Here is a 17,634-nt window from a genome sequence, read left to right on the forward strand (position 1 = left end):
TATAATTTTATGTTTCAACACATTATCGCATTTTTAAAAAATTCTCATGTACCAATGCTTCGCTCAAGAAAGCGGTATGATTTTCTCCTCACTTCAGCTCCACGTTGACGATAACAGATGGATAAAATCAAAAGGGGAATCCAGAAACATCTTTCTCAAAAAGAAAGGGGAAAAAAACCCAAACCCTCTGGAGCAACAGCACAACCGATCACTAAAAAATGATTTGGCCCAGGCCTCTGACTCAGAAGAAAACTAGATTTGAAAACGCCGTGGCTGAAAATCAATCTCTGGGCAGGGACGTGGGCAGCCCTCCCTCCCGGAGGGATGTCCCCATGGCCCTGCTTCCACCAGGAACGCGTGAGCAACGGGCCGGGAAGGAGGAAGGATGCTCTTACAGCTCATCTGCTGGCTCAAAACCGCAGCAGTGCCCTGCCGAGCCCAGCCCCGGGGCAGAGGGTTTTTGCACCCACCGTGGGGGGAGACGGTCAGAGCCCTCACCCCGGCGAGCCAGCGAACTAAGCCAAGCTCCCTCCGGGCACGTTCACTCTGGGCAGATGGCACCGCTCACCTGGGGAGCATAAGGATAAATCACAGCCAGGACGTAAAGACCTGGGACGCATCCCACGGTATTTAACAACATCCCCACAAGGCTCTGCAATTGCCTAACTTTGGAAAACTTTTGTTAAAACAAAACCCTTAAACCCCCCATTTTTAACTTGTAGCAAAGCAGCACAAGGAAATCTTTTAGCAGTCCGAGCAGCAGTTTCTCTGCTGTACCTGAGCAGCTGCAATCCTATGTAACGCATGCCAATAAAAACAAATAACTACCTAAATATATATTTCTGCCTGCTTCCAGACCAGCGCCAGCACCGCTGACTGTTTGCACGAAAGCACCACCAGCACATCCCAGCCAAGCAGGGTCCTACTGTGCAACGCAAACCAGACCTAAACAGACCACCTGGGCTGAGCAGCGCTTTCTGTGGTCCACAAGGAACAAAAAGACGTACGCTTCCCCCTCTCCGGTGGGGTGCAAAGAGACACGGTTTGTCCCAGAGCACTTGAGTACACCTCTCTCCAGGCACAGCCCACGGTTGTGCCTCCAGCCCCGAGCCCTCCTGTCCCCCAGTGCCAGGAGCCCCCCCAACCTCCGAGTCCCCCCTTTTGGACCAGCCGAGCCTGAAGCCCTTCTCCATCGGGGCAAGGACTCCATCTCCTTTCTCTCTTGGGGCAAGGACTGCATTTCAGGGAGACCTTTCCAGCACCTTTGATTGTCAACCTATGCACCGACCCTGCACAGGAGAGCGAGCTGTTTATGCCTTGCTGGTGCACCCAAAGGTGAGATGGTGCGAGGGTGGCCAGTGACACAGGAGGGACCCCGAGGGAAGCACTACACGGGCAAAGTCGATGAGTGATAACAAGGCAGGTGCACCCCAAAAACCAGCAAGCCCCACATGTGGCTATTAAGCAGAGCTGCGCACGTCGGAATTGTATCTTCATCATGCAAAGCTGCTGGTGGGGAGGGGGCGAGAGAAACTGCTTTTGCTTTTACTAGCAGATGCTTACGGGGTGACCTCAGCATCTCCCAAGCCTACAAAGCAGCCGCACAGAAAAACATGTCAATGATATTTTTCAGACTCTCTTAGGAGCAAGTCTGTGAGGATACATACTTGCCAAAATAAATGCGTTAAAAACATTTTTAGCCGGAAAGGAACTGCTTTTAGCCAAAGATCCTGCTTATTGACAAAGGAAGAAGCTTTACGGTACCTCCTAAAGAAGGTCTGTCCATGTCACAGGAGGCCATCTCCACTCGACCCCGGGCTTGCGAGGTCTGCGGCGGAACCTCCGCGGATTTGTGCTGGTCAGGACTAGTGGTCAGTCCCAGGACTGGTCCCAGTCCCTGACGCCCTGGAGCACAGGAGAGCGCTGCACAGCACCCATACGTATTTCCAGCCACGGATTCCTTCCACAGCCTTCTATATCCATTTTATAGCAACGCTTACAGCACGTACAATGGATACACAACGGCAGTAAAAAAACTAATGGGCAAAGTGCAATTACAGAGTGCACGCTGGCAATGAATAAAACAGCCCTTGTAAAACCAACCTTACAGGAGAAGAGGTCCCGTAACTACCTCCTCACCAGAAGACACTCTGGGACTTAATTGCTAGCAACTTTAATTGCTTGCCATTTTCACACATGGAAGGATCCGCCTCCTGAGTTGAGCTACCATCCCCAGGGGCAGGGGGACCAGAGACCAATTATGATCAGCATGAAGCCTCCACCGTGCTGGAGAATCTTTGCAAATCCCATAAAAGATTTCCCCTTATCTCCCTTCTCTTCTCTAGGACAGCAAGGGGAATGTCTCCTTGATCAGCTACGCTAGGGCTTGTGCCATCCCATCTTTTGCAAGAAGTAGGTTTAGCTGGCAGGATCGCAGTCTCCTCCACAAGGAGACCACCACTGGAAACGTAAGGGTACCCCCACAACGTAGCGGGGCTCAGTCAGACGGGGAAATGGACTAAAGTCATGAAACCTGGACAAAACTCTAGGTTTAATTCTGAACTGGTGGATGAAGGGCGGGGGAATTTCCAGATCAAACACAGCTGACCGGCAAATGACACACACCGGGAGCAGAGAAACATGCACATTGTGCAGGGCAGGGGCTCGAGGGCTGCCCACGCAGGTCCAGCTCCATTTGCCCCCCTCTGCCCCTCTCCTGCAGGCTGGCAGGGCACCACCACACCGAGGAACGCCGCCCGCCCAGCACGGTAATATTACCACCCCGTGAATGGCGCAGGCGGGACGCTTGTGACTCTCCCTTCCCATCCTTCCTCCCTTTCACCCCTACACACATCCTGATATTATTGGCAAGCCGTTAAGTACAGAAACTCCAGGGCTGATAATGCTGCAAACCTCATTTTGAGCCCGTCAGTCTGTTTTAATAGTTTACCTGGGCAAAGCTGAGCAATACTGAACCTCATTAGCAAGGCATGGGGTTTGCAGGCAAAGCAGGGTGGTAGGAAAGTCTCCTCTGGGTTAAATCCCCACTGATGGGAAGATGCTGGTACAGCTCATTTACCTGCCTTGAACTTGACCAGAGGCAGCTCCGACCTGGAGCTTCTCTCCTCCCAACTCACCAGCTGCGTTGTAGAGATGGGCAAAATGGAGACACGATGGCCTGGACGGCGGTCTGCACTCAACAGGGTGCCTGTGGGCACCCCAGCTCTGACACCCGCTCGGCACTGGATCTGCTGGGATGGAGGGCACCCAGGGGCTCGGGCAAGCATCAGGACCGATGCCAGCCCCTACTCTGGAAAGCCAGGAGGGTCTCTCTCCTCCACTGACGTGTCCAGCCTCCTGTAAGCAAAACAGCAAATCCCAGCTCCTAACGTACAGGACTTTGAGGGGATTCGCAGGCATCCAAAGAGCCATCACCATCACCGCTCCCCCAGACCAAACCAGCCCTGCAGCCACAGGCAGGCAACAGGCAGCTCCCAGCCAAGGGCTTGCCCTCGACTGCCAGCAAATCTGCTCTGTCACCTCAGGGCATGTGACGTGCAGAGGTTAATTGCCAAGAAAATCAGCATTTTGGCTTGTATTTATTTATTTGTTTACATGCAAGGTAAACCTCTGCCTAGGGCGATGGGCTGGCCTCGTTGTGTTTGCCTGGAGGTAAACCTAATGTCACTTATTCTTCCCACCAGCTGTCACCAGGTAGCTGTGCCGTGCCACCGACCGGAGGGGGTCCTGCCTTGGCCCCCAGGATGGGGAAAACACAACCATCCCCTTCTCCTTCCCTCTGCCACCCGGCCAGAGCACCACCGCTGCTCCCGGAGGAGAAAACCTCCTCTTGACAAATAGGAATCACCCCTCCTCCCCATTTGCAAATGTTTTGAAATCTATTTTATTAACTGCAGTGCCTTCTGAAGAAAGTCACTGAGAGGTTCAGTTCATATATAAAGGATTTACTTAGATTAAGGGCCTCAGTAAAAGGCCTTTGAACATGCTAACTCCTTCCCGTTTTCAGATGGTTTCACTGTGCACACATTAAAAATGCATGCAGGCAGCATGAGCCAATATTCCTTAACCTCCTGCTTTGCTTGCAAAACTCTGCTTCCAGGAAAAACATATATCTCAGGGAGATGAAAAAACACATGCCCCCTCCGCTCACAGCTCACATTCAAGTCAGTGGAGCTCGTCACATCTGGACGACGGCCGGACCCCAGAGGACGCTGGGATGTACCATGGGCAACGGAGAACAGCCAGGGCTGCAGCAGCAAAGTCTTAAGGGAAAAAAAACTTTAAGAAAAAAAAAATCCTGGTTTATTGGGACCTGCAACAAAAGTCCGGTTGTCCTCCAGAGAGCTGAGTTTGCTCGAGAAAACTTGGAATGAAAACTCGTCCTCCAGAGCACAGGAGAACCTTTGCACAGTACCTCTGTTCGAACACGCTGCTTCTGTCTGCTGCAAGATCCTCTCACCTAACTTGGAAGAATTTAGTGCCAACCACCGTGAGAAATGGGGTAATGGACTTAACGGGCCGTGAGTCGGGTCTGTAGTGGAAACTCCTGGTGAGACCTGGCTGTAAAATGAAGGTTCCTTGTTCAGAGACAGCCACGGATGAGCAAGGAGCACGGTGGTAACTTCTCACTGCGACTGCTGACAGTCCTCTAGACAGATGGAGGAAAGGATGAGAAACAGTAACAATTAAAAAAAATCCCCTCTCCTTAGCTGATGGGCAATGCTACACCATGAGGATCTTTTCTTTGTCTCCACATACAGCTCTGTAAAACGACACATGGATGAAAACCCCAGGAAAAGGGTATTATCACATTACTGCAGAACCTGTGCTCCCAAACAAGATCATGTGGCAGCGCTGCCGAAGGCTGCCTGCGCCCACCGAGCAGGCAGGTCTTGTCTCCAACAAGCCAGGTGAACAAAGGCATTTCTCATCTCCCCATTTCTGAGAGCGGAAAATCACACATACAAAGCTAAGGGATTTGCCCAGGGCCATGTACAGCACCTGGGGCAGAGCCAAGATCGGAAAGTAGTTTCGTGCATCTGCTTTCCCTTCAGCAGGTATCTTTATCCTATCCACAAAACCATCTTTCTTCTGAATGCCTTAAATTTAAGAGAGAAAATGTGCCTTTTTCTAGGAGGCACCAATAAGCCTCTTATCATCAAGGGGCTTGTTATGCACGGCGCACTACCCAAAAAATAACCCAGTGTGGTGGTGGTGGTGGTCCTTGCAACTACACGCTTCTTTAATCATCTGTGCTGTTTGCACAGCCTCGTGCAAGACAGAAATCTATTTTTGCAATCATTAGAGACCATCACCTGCTAGGAGGCAAGTCAGCGATGTACCATGCTGGAGGGTGACACTGTTTTCTGCAGGACTTCCAAAACCTGCAACTGGGACTAGAACAGAGCAGGAGGAGGTGAGACACAGCACGGGCTGTAGCTACAGCTGCAATAGATTAAGCCCAGCCTAGTGTGCTGCAAACAAAACATTGCATTTAAGATCATTTTTTGCCATGTTTTGCTGCTTGTAGCTTGTTTCTTGGAAGAAACACTCTGTCATCTCAACATAGCTATCCTGATAGCTATCTGATTTACTCTGTGAAACAAGGTTTCTCTGGCAAGGTTCATGTGTCTAGAAATTATTATACAGAAAGACTATTTTTTTTTCACTGAATAGCATACAAGATTGATTTTTATTTTTCTACCCTACATGCCATGAAACTTATTTAAGGACAAGTAATAGGCTTAATCTGCATGATCCTGAAGTTTTAGACCCAAAATAGGGTTTGGAGCAGAGCCACATTCATGATACGGGGCTGAAGACCACACAATCCATATGCCATCCTATATTGCACTGTATTTACCGTGTTTTTGAGCACCGGGCCTAAACCAACAAGACTTTTCCCATTTATTTCAATGGCAGCATCTTCACTGGGGGAGGGAAGCGTAGGGAGCCCAATCATCAGTGGGGATCCCAGTGAGCTGAGGGGCAGCAGTGGCCGACGTGAGCAGTCCCTTCGGGGAGCCAGAGCTGCTGCTGGTTCCCACAGATTAAATTAATTCATCTGAGATTAGTTTCTGTCATTGAGGCTTTTGTGATGGTATAGCAAGAAATGATCTAATTAAAAGGAAAAAACGCATGGCAATGGACAAAGGGAGGGCTCTCTGACTGCAGGGGACAGCAGTGATGGGAAAGGACACCCCCGGGGGGGTATTTTCCAGCTAACAGAGCGACAACATTTTCTGTTCTTGCAGAGCTGGCAATGGGGAGGAGAAGCAGGGTTAATACGCAGGAAAACAGAATTAGAAGCAAAGACCCACTAAGCCCTGTGCTATTCTTGCGTAATTATGGTGCCAAAGGCTTCCAAGATAAGGGATTTTAGTGGGAACCGTAAATGCTGGTTGTACAACGAATGAGGAAAAGCCACCTATCCACAAGAACAGCAAAGCCTCCCTGCCCCTGGCTCCCAGCTACCGCCCAACCCGCCCATCCCTGGCAGCGGGAGACCTCAACACAAACACCAGTGATTCAGCCAAAGCCTTCCCAGAGGACGACCGGCTCATTCATCCTCTGAACTGACACCAGGATCTCCCTGCCAAGGGAAGGGCTTTGCCAGGGGTGACACATCGCAACCTCTCCCAGCGATGCCCCGACACTTAAATCCAGCCCTTGCAAAGGCACTTGCAGCTTGTGCACGGGGGTTCCCCCATTACTCCCTGCCTCCAAATGCCTCGGATGTTCTTTTCCCTTAAAATAATAATCATTGCAGGCTTCTCCAGGACTCAGGGCTAGCCTTAACATTAAATAGTCCCTAACTTACAGTACGTCTTTATTCCTCAGTGTGCTTTATAAACCTTTGCCCCCTGAATCTCCCCCCAGTCCTGGTGGGATCTGTCAGATTCCTGTTTAACAGATGGGAAAGCTCCCAGTTTGTTTTACACATAAAAAGCTGTTCCCCTCCAGCAATATCAGTGCAGTTAAGGCAGCGAAAATAAGTTCAAACAGTGGAAATCGTGGGGTGGGGTGGTGGGCATGGGCAGCAGGGCTAGAAGTAAAGCAGGGACCCCATCCAGCCTGCACCCCCACACCCTGGCTGTGGCTGGCCCTGGGATGCAGCCGCAGACCAATGCCATGCTACACCCTGACCAGAATAGCAGCAAGACACATTCCGCGGAGAAAAGCGAATGTGTTCTATTGCTGGGGGAAAAACACAACGCAAAAAATCCCTCAAAAATGGAGGAAAGGTACTTTAGGCTGAGAACTCCTCCCAGTTCTATCTGTGGTCCTAATGAGATGCTGCTGGCAGATTAATAATAAAAATGCACACTAACAAGAAAACCAATTGCGAACCAATTTTGCAGGGAACTGAACAAAGACCAGGATAACAGCTCTGCTTCAGAGGGTTCTCTTGCTGTTTTTAATTCCTTCTCCACTGCTCCTTCAATTAGCAGAGGAGGAGGAGCCCCGGCAGCAGGGCAGCCCACCCTGGGCGCCAGGGCCAGGTTACTTATTAACCCCCATTACCCATTCAGCACTAATGTGCCTTTGTGGGAGCCAGGAGGTAATTCCCCAGCTGTTAGTGACTGAAAGGCCACCTGGACACTTCCGCACAGACCAGGGTGACAAGTGGGGACAGTTGGGTGACACCACAGCTCTATGGGCAGAGCAAAAGGGACGGGCATCGCTGGCTTTCCTGGCATCCCCGTCCTCAGCTGCACAGCCCCTGCAGAGGGGACCTGAGCAAAACCTCCAGCAAGAGACACTAAAACCCACTCTGCTACCCTCCCCAGCAGGCATACGGCACGCAACTCATTACATTCTCACTTATTTTATTTGTAAACTATTCCTGAGCAGCTGGTAAGGTTCTTTTACAAGTACCCTGCCTACATCCCAAAGGCACCGTTAATGTCTGTTTAACCCTAATATATCCCAACCATATTAATGCTTCTAGGGAGTCTGATGTGATTAAATACAAGGAATACGGATAGGGAGAGAGAGAGAAACATTATTTAAAGCATCACATTGAAAGGATCTTACCTAATTCCTTTGGTTTGAGCAATACTGTGGAAGGAGAGTCTGGATACTGCAGAGATCACCTGGAAATGAGAGAAAAAAAATGCTGGTGTGCTTACTGAAGACAGAGGAAGGTTTGGTGGGAACCCGAGGACCCACAGCCTGGTATTTGGACCTGAACACCCACTGAAATGGATGTGCTCCAGTCCCCCCCATCCGTGTCACAGCACATCACCATCAGGGCTTGGAGGACACCATCAGTGCAAACACTGCTTTTGGTTTTATCACTGTGCATCAAAGACATTTAACCCTCAGCTATAAAGATACCCATTCAACGGCATCATCTGAGGAAACTCCATCCTGCCACTCATATATCCAGACCTGCTCCAATAGGTTTTATGCAACACTGAGAACCATCGAAAAAACCCTCTTACTTTGTATTTTATTACAAAAGGTTTGTCATTCCTTTCATCTCTCCCCCCACAAAATGATCTTATTGAGGCAAACTTGCCAAGATTGAATGGTCTTGACTTCCTGCATTTCAATAAAGATGCATCATCAGTTTGTCAGAGGTGAGTGCAGACCATCGCCCTTTTCTGGGGGAGAACAGCCAGAAGTGATTCAACAACAAAATATTTTCATCAGCATCACAATCAGGAACAGTAAAGCCACCAGCTTTTTCTGAAAACTCCCATTTTTAATGGAAGTTTTAATTGCTATGCAGAATTTTCAATGAAGACAAACAGAGAATGGTTGTAGTCCCTTATAGATATAAAACATGTTTTACTCTTGCTCATATTCATCATTTCAAAGCTAGATTGAAAAAACAAACCTATTATTTTTGGACTGGTTTCCCATCCACTGGAATGAATACAGATGCCTGCATCCAGGACACAGATAAAGGACTTTTTGAGCAGTGCCTGCTGTCCAGGGCCCCCAGCTCTCCTCTAGGCATACAAACCCGAACACCACGAGGGCTGTGACTGCCTGGAGCCGCCCTGCACCCAACCCAGCCGTGGGGCACCCATTAGCGTTGCTTTCTTTAGGGAACACGTGCCCCCCTGCTGAAAGATGCCACCCTGGCTTGCTAAGCCACCTTCGGATCAGTCACCCAGCGGAGCACGTGCTCTAAGTGCGTGCCTGACTTCTCTCCTGGGATTGCTGTTGGTACTTAAAGCCTCTCTCCCTCCCACGTTATTATCCCAGAACATCAATCAGAATTGCATTGCGGATCCTCATGCAAATTCTTGCGGCTGCAAGAGGCATGCAAGCACCGGGCTTGTTTTGGGGGGATGCACGCATGCGGCTTCTCAGACTGCCCTGAAGCCTGAGCTCCTCCTGCTGTGGCAGATCCTGCTCCAAACCCTGTCTTCTCCTCCACACTTTTGCAACCTTCATCCTTCTAATTTTTCTTTTCTTTTACCGTTGCCATGAATTCCAGCCCAGCTGTTGGCTGCCGGTGCCCCACGCGTGGACCCGAAGCTGAGGCAGCAACAAAGGAGCTGCCACAGTTTGGCATTTAGCAGTTGACTTTTCACATGGAGAACAGAGATGCTGAATTATTCCACAAGGCCATCGAGACTCTGTGAACCTCAAAACTTGGCCAAGTTTCTCCCTGGTATAAAATGTCACTAACAGGAGTTCAACGCAGAAAGGAGCTCCAGAGCAAGAAGGAATCTTCCTCGCAGCTCGGACGCTTTATTGCCCCTGCATAACTCTTCTAGCAAAAGAATGCTTTACCAAAGCATCCTTCCATGTCTGTTTTTTTAAGATGTTGCCCCTGACATTTCCTTCTAAGCAGAGGACATGCATAAAGGATTTTTTTTAATTAGACAAAGCATTACTTTTGCTACTGCTGTCATGAGCGTATTTTGGCCTATTTCTCACTCTCGAGAGCCCATCTGGATAGCTACCAGACCACCACCCCTGGCACGCCTGGTTTTACAGGGCTGCCCTGGAGCCACTGATTACAGACCATAATTACTGTGCAACTAGAAGACAAACCGTAAACTTTCTCAAGCAGAAATTTAGTGCTTGAGAGTTAGTGAACGTCAATGCAGTAAAGTTCCTCATTTTACTGTAATTAACAAAAAAGCAGCACGGAGAAAGCTTCTGGAAAAGGTGCTTCAGCCACGTGCTCTCCTGCCAGCGAGCTGCAAGCTCCCAGTGCGAGCCGGTGACATTCCCACCTCCATTTCGGGGAGGTGTTAAGCAAGCCTGGCTCTCCGAGTCCCTCTCACACCCCCACCTCTGGCCGGTCTCTCGTTTGCTCTGGCTTTGAGGACTGTCAAGCAAAGACGTGGCTTCTGGTAATGTCACGTTTCGAGGAACAAATCTGCGCCGGAGAAAGGGAAAGGGGCTGAACCCCCTTGGAAGGAGAAGGCAGCCCTGACTGTGAGCTCCACGCGAACCATGTCCCTCCCAGCGCTCTAAAGCGCACACTGTCATTTCAATCTGCATTTTTAAATAAGGTTGGCTTTGCCTTTGGAAATGACATGAACAGCAACAGGAGAAAGCAGGTTAAAGCATAACCAGGAGCCAAAGCGATCAAGTCTTACTCCCCAAATTGTCAGCAACTTAAAACGCCACTCCAGGCACGTTACTAAATCTCTCTGTGCCGCAGTCTCCCACCTCTAGAATTCTCCCCAGTTTGGGAGAGGAGGTGGGACTGAGTTCATTAGAGTCCGTGAAAGGTTCCAGGGCTCGTCCAGGCAGAGCCGCGGTGCAGAGCATCACTGCCGGCGAGCGGTACCTGCAAACGCCGAGCCCAAACGGGGCGCAGAGGCTGGAGAGGCAGCCGGCAGCCCCCGGCCCCACTCCACGGGGCTTAAAGTAGTCCAAGGGAAGTCCTAGACTGATTAAATAAATCTCTTCTGTGGTCTATTATTAGACTTCTAAAGTACAAAAATCAGTTTATGAATCAGACGGTTATACCGCAGGGTTTGACTTCCAGGGAAATTTAAGAGAAAAGTGCACTGTTCTCTACGCCAACAATTTTTGCTTTGTTCTTTTATGAAAAGCCCCAAGCGCCGAACATCCTGGCACATCAAAGCCCGGGACCTGGTTCCAGCGACGAGCCAGCATGCACAGACACGCTTGCCGACGCTCAGGCTCCCAAATCGATGCTCAGGTACGTAAGCAAAGCGACCCACTTTGAGGGATCAGGTACAAAGAGCCTCCATGAAGCTTGGCATCTCTGAAAACGAGACTGAACAGTAACTGTCCCAATATCAGGGAGTATTTTTCCAACAACAACTCCTGCTAAGGCAGCAGCCAAGAGCAAAAAAAGCCGAGCGCAACCCCAGCTCCTCTTACAGCTCCTGTGCTCCAGCCTGCCAGCCCCCAGCCAGGGAAGTGCTTAAGCGTGCATTTAAGGATAAGTAATCCTCTCAATTTCAACAGGATTAAACAACATTCTTAAAAGTAAGTCAATCCTTAAGTGTTTGCTAAACGGTGTCTCATTTTCCCTCTAAAGCAGCTTCTTATTTGCAGAGAAACCCAGTAATATTTCCTGCCACTCCCGGCTATCATTTTCTATTAGGCCAGGCAGGATCTGCCTTGTTACGCACCCACGCAGCAGTTGGCACAAGGGGTCCCTGACCTCATCTGAGGCTTTTCGTTGCTTCTGCAATACAAGGACATATTAATATAACTAATACAGATATGACACTAAGTGGAATTGTAGTTCACTGGTTATTTATACCTCCCTTTTATGGCAGCCTGGAAATGCAGACGCTTTGTTTTGCAAGGCAGATGGTATAACCAAAAAACATTTCTTGCCATGGGGTATCAGTTCCCTTCAGATTTATGCTGATTATTTCATAAGATCAGGTTTTGGGTTTCCCCTCTTAAAACTAACCCGCTACTTAAAACTGGGAATCCAGTAGGACCGAGGCTGCTGCACCCTGGAAGTGCTGCTGGAGCACACCGGGACCAACAGCTTCCAAACCTGCTGGTCCCTTGAACCACACTCGAAAAGGCTACGATGACCCAAACCGCATCACGCCCGAGTGCCGTGCCCCCGCACCAGCTGGGGTAGCGCTGGGGGCTCTCCCGGCCCCATCCCGGGGCAGAAACATCTTTGGGGAAAGCACCCTGCTCAGCACGGGCAGACGAGAGGGTTAGCAAAGTCATTTGAACATGCTGCTTGGGAAAACTATACTGTTATCTGTGTGTTTGTCTTCCGGGAGGAGGAGGACTGTGGGCTTATGCAACAGGGGCTTATGCAGATTATTATTACTTCTTCACCCATTTCTCAGTGCAATTTCCTCCAAGAAAACTGCATTCAGCGTGCAAATATTACCATAAAAGCTATATATAACATCCTGCTGACAGCAAGATGCCAGAAATGGAGCTATACAGGTATGCAGTGCAGGTGATGTACCGATAGACTTTCTCTACAGTCGACCTGCAAAGGGTTAGTGGGAAATTTCTGGTGGTTTCACCGTTAAAGGTGAGGGATGCCCTTCACATTCCTGACGTTCCAGTTTGCCTTGTATTTTTAGACGTGAGTTAAAACCAGCCACCCAGCTGATCATTTACCGACCAGCACGCCGCACGAGATGAGATCACTGCCGTGAATCAACAGAACCAGAAACGGAGCACGAGGGCCGTGCACGTGATTTCAGAGGCTGAGCGTCACAGGCCTCGTGGAGACCCTGATTTAAAAAGGCACTGAGTTCTGCACTTCATGGGAAAAAGAAAGAAAAGAAAAAAAAAAAAAAAATCAAGTCTCAAACTGGGTTCTTCACATTCACTGGTCACTTTGCAAGACACCTGGCTGAGTAAGGATATGGGATTTTTGAAAAGAAAAAAAAAAAAAGCCCAAACCCCCACACCACCACAAGAAATCCCCCACTTTTCTTCTTCCGTACTACCAACACTTTCTTTTAGGAATTACGGATTTAAAAATAAAGCAAAACAACAACAACAAAATATTATGCTTACTGCTCTTCTATTTCCTCCAGCACTGTTTATTGCTGATGGTATCTCTGTGCATCTAGAAAACTCTCAAATAAACTCTCTCCTTATTTGAAAAAACAAACTGACCCAGCTGGGCTGGAGAACACTTTGCACACGAGGAACTCCCCAGCTTTCTGTGCTCCATGAGCGTGCCTCCAGAGCCTGAGTGAGCTGCAGGGGTTACAGCCAGGCTCATAGCCCATACCGAGCCCCAGCAAGGTCATGCATTCCCAGAACAAATGAATATTTGCTTCTAAGCAAATCAGGAGCTCTGCACAGCAGTGGTAAGTCTGGGCAGAGACCTTGATGTTGCCACCTCTGCGCATACCCTTCTGGGTATTTCAGAGTCTGAAAGTACCCGGAGTAATTTTCTGGTTTGCCCCTAAACTCATGAAGGGCAAAAGAAATCCTGAGGCCAAACATCGCCAGCCTCTGTGTGGGTAGAAACCTGACCCCAAATTCAGAGACAAGCTAGTTAAATTATTTCTGAGTTGGATAATGACATCCAATAGTAAAAACATGAAGAGACCCAGGGACAAGGCTGCTAAAATAAGAGCAGCCATGACAGCAAGTAGAGTTTGACCCAGTTGCCTCTGGTTTGTGGTGCTGGAGTACCCTGTATTTTCTCCTTTCGCTGCGCCGGTGCAGGTAGCCGTGGCCAGTCAGCTCGTGTTTGCTCTTCTCCACCGGCTGAGGAGCATCCCTGCTCACCTGGGGCATTTCCCAGCACTTTCCACCCAGCTGCACACACATACACACACACCGGGCTGTGCACAACCAGGATCTGGTATTTGCAAACCAAAGTGTCACCAGCAGTTTCCAGCCTCCCATCTCCTCCGTTCGCACATGCCTCTCACATGAGTCCCACCTTGGCTAGACCAGCCCTGGAAAGTCAGCATAGCCAAGCCCCAAGTGTGAGAGCCAATACAAAACACAACCTGCTCGCTCTGGATCAGTTATTTGTGCTCCGTGTGTGTTATTGCCTAGCGCGTAAGCCTGCAAGATCTTATAGCATGTGTGCAGCGAACACAGCAAACGTTAAACCTACAGCTGCCTTCCAGCCCTCTCCCCGGACACCGTACAGCCGGGGCTGCTGCCACTTGAGCATCCCGCAGATGTTGCTGGGAATTCCTTAAATCAACATCTCCCGATACAACCCGGTGCCCAAGAAGAGCATCGCTGTACATGGCTACGGTGCATTTCTTCCTTAGGATGCCAAGGGTGGGCAGAGCCCCATTAAGGGATCAAATCAGTTTGATTTTCCTACACCCAGGACTCTCTCCTCTCAGCTGGACCTCATCCACCCACCTGGCTGCTGAGGACGAGGGCTACTAAATAATAATCCGTTTGGACAACTGGCTTGAGGCTTTCCAGTGCCTGCCTGAACGGTTTCCCCCACGGCTCTTCTCCACCTGCCTGGGAACGCCACGGCTTCACCTCCCATTCCCGCTCGTGCCAGGTGGAAAGGCAATGCGCCGGGGAAGCGTGGTGTTTGCTGGCATGCAGCGTTTGGAGAGGCACCAGCTGAGCGGATTTTGGCTGATACATATTTGACAAGGATTTTAAATCAAAGCTAGGGAAGTTCTTCCGTGACAGTGTGTCCAGGCTTCTCTCCTCGTATTCCACTACAAGGACAACGCAACAGATAGGGAATTCAGTGATGGAGGTATGGTAAAGCCTCTTCCCTCCTCCAACAAATACCCATTCCAGGGATCCTTGACTGCCACTCCCTTTTGATTTATTGAAATATCAGCAACTTGTGACATTGCTATGGAGCTGCAGATGAGCTTCAGAGCACCTGTCAAATCACAGGAGATGGAAGAACCAGAAACGTAAAACAAAACCCATTTGCCAGAGCAGGTAGGGAACAACAGAATTGCTCTGCTTCCAGCACCCCTCTGGGTTCGCTGCTCCCTTGGCCTCAAAGATGTGTGTGCAGCATTAAGTGCTGTTCTCAGGGAAGTAGTAAATAACATCCCAAAGCCCAAACAGTGGTTTGGTGGAGAACTGGCCAGGGATGCTAGGACCGCGTGCCTCACCGGGGCTGGACTGCTGGGCTGGACTTCCAATCTGCAAACTGGACACAGGAAAACCGGGTACAAGCTGGATTTTGCTTCTGAAATTCAGCAAGGAAGGCTGGATGTACACGCTCCTTCCTTTTCTAAAGGGATCCTTGGTCATGGAAGTAGCAAAGGGTTAAAATAGTCTCAAGTGAACATCTGACAGGTTGTCCCCGAGCTACTATGAAGAAAATTAACTCTATCCCAGCCAAAACCAGCACAACCTCTTAGCCACAGTTCAGAGCGCCCATGTCAGGCTGCGTTACAGTTACTGCCGCATTACAGGGACGAGCGATTACACCTCTCAAGATAATGAGGTTAAGCCCTCTAACGAGAGCCCATCATCAGAGATACACTTTACAGGTGAAAACACCTTTACCAAAACCAAAAACTCCCCTGAGACAGCTGAACGAACACGCACCAAATTTTTGTGTTATTTCCCTATAAGGCAGCTGGGGAGGGAGTGACTCCCAAGCAAGCCTGCCTTCACAGGAGCATCTACAAAAGCAAAGCTGGAGTACACATAGCATTTTTTACAGACCTGACTAAAAAGGTCTAAAATACATTCCCAGCCAGCCCAGCGGTCCAGACAGCGTTTGAGCACCAGAAGCCTTTCCCATCCCCACGGGTCTTCTCCCCAGGGAGGGGTGAGCCTCGCCACGCTGGGGACACAGCAAGGAGGCAGCCTGGAGCATCCGTGTCCCAACCCAGAAATCCTTTGCAGTTGCAGTCTGTGGCTGCCGTGTCCTCAGGGAACCCTCACAAATCCATATTTGATAAGCATTGGATTACACTTCTGTATAATGAGGGTGTAAGTGAGCTCGATGCCTTTAAGCCCCTCACCATCCCTAAGGCTTCAAGAGGGGGAAAGGGGCATCACAGTTGGGGGAGCACCCGAACCACCAGCAAGTGCCACCCCGCTAGCACTGGGAAGCATCACCTCCCATAATTGCAAGTGCAATGAAAGCCCAAAGCTCCCCGGGGAGGAGGAGGAGCTGGGCAAAAATTGGTCTGATGCTGAATGGTCATCCCCAAACAGGAGGGAGAAAATGCCCAAGGGAGCAGAGAGGGAACAACGGGGAGAAGCAGATTGTTCTCCTGGTTCCTGTGCTCCCCGTGACGCCGCTGGCACTGCTAGCAGCTCTCCAGGGAGCAAGCTCCATCTACAGATCGATCCTGGATGATAAATTCTATTAGAAAAGAGGAGAGGAACAGGACCCGGGGAAAAGAAAGGAAAGGGAGTTTCTGGACCTGATCCTCAGCCGCTGTAAAATCACCCCCCCACTCCTGTCAGCTGCTCTGATTTGCAGCCTGGACTCTGTCTGTATCAGACTCTGATAACTCGGGCTGGTCCCAGGGCTCTGGCCAGCTCCTCCGCTTCCAGAGCACCACTGCGTCGTGAAGCCCATTAGCTGTAATGTGCTGCTCTAAGCACCGCTGCCATTACACTGTATGTGTTTGGCTGGTCTTTTTAAAACAAGGTTATTAAACCCAGTGTTATTTTGCATTAAACCCATTATTTGGCCACATTATGTGTTGCGGATGCAAATATTAAGCCATCGGCAAAGTCTCTGCTGATTTCCAGTGGGAACAAGACTTGTATCATTTTAACACATTTATTTTGAGCTATTTGGGGCCGGCATAATGTCTGCTATCATGTAGTCTTACAACAGTGGGCAGTCATTGCAAAACCAGCAACATTGCCTGACAAGGAGGCAAAAAGAGTAACTCGAGTGGATTTATAGCTACTGGTAGAAAAGCTCTGCACCGTATCACACCATCAGAAGCTTCCCAGATGCACACACCCCCTCTCCCATATTTAAGACATCGATTTGTCTTTTCCTATTACAGAGCAGCTGAGTATCGGAGGGATCATTGTCACACGTCTCTTAGGGGACTCTAAGCCCCAATGTCTGCGCCTAAGGAAGTATCTGTGCTCCTCCGTCCCCTTTGTGATACAGATGTCCCCGTCCCATAGCAAATACGCCGAGCCAGGACCAAGGCAGACCAGTGTCCCTCGCCTTCCCGGGACACGGAGACGATGCAAAGGCAAGAGAGGGTAGAAGCAAAGCAACCCACCACACAGAAGCACCGAGAGCTGCAAACAAGCCCAACCACGGTCTCGCTGTGCTGCTCCCTATGCCACCCACAACTCCCAAGCCCAGAAATTAATGCCCTGAAACTATAGTGCTTTCTTTATGCTGCCGAGTTCCTTTAATACAACAGCAATAAATACTTACTCTGCTACTTAATGGCCTCTCTCCTCCGACACGGATGCTGAGCTGCTGTCTCATTCGGTTACTTTTACTATCACTATCTGATAGCCTGGCAACGACTAGAGCGAGGAGCTGGCTTTGATGGGACTTTAAAAGCCTGGCGGGGGGGAACCCAAGCAGTTTCTCAAGTGAGCTAACACCAAAGCCAACAGACACGAACCGAGAAAGCGCCTGCGGCTGCGCCTCCAGCTGAACATGGGAACAGAGATTTCCTTTGATGGCCCTGAAACACTCGAAGCAGCAAGCTCAGCCCTTAAGGAGAGCTCAGCAGCACCCATGGGTGCTGGTAAGAGTTCAGGGCA

The 17,634-nt window shown here is 49.8% G+C and overlaps 1 protein-coding gene across 7 annotated transcripts in view; it reads right to left on the minus strand.

Moving 5' to 3' along the window:
- VAV2 (vav guanine nucleotide exchange factor 2) overlaps positions 1-17,634 on the minus strand; it is a 155,589-nt gene that overhangs the window by 45,154 nt on the left and 92,801 nt on the right. For all 7 annotated transcript variants that reach the window (XM_030000125.2, XM_030000122.2, XM_030000121.2 and 4 more), the window contains exon 3: positions 8,059-8,117. In XM_030000125.2, coding sequence (XP_029855985.1) covers positions 8,059-8,117 — 59 coding nt within the window. The remainder of the gene's footprint in view (positions 1-8,058; positions 8,118-17,634) is intronic.

The sequence above is a fragment of the Aquila chrysaetos genome, chromosome 24, assembly GCF_900496995.4.
Source record: "Aquila chrysaetos chrysaetos chromosome 24, bAquChr1.4, whole genome shotgun sequence".
NCBI classification, from domain to species: domain Eukaryota; kingdom Metazoa; phylum Chordata; class Aves; order Accipitriformes; family Accipitridae; genus Aquila; species Aquila chrysaetos.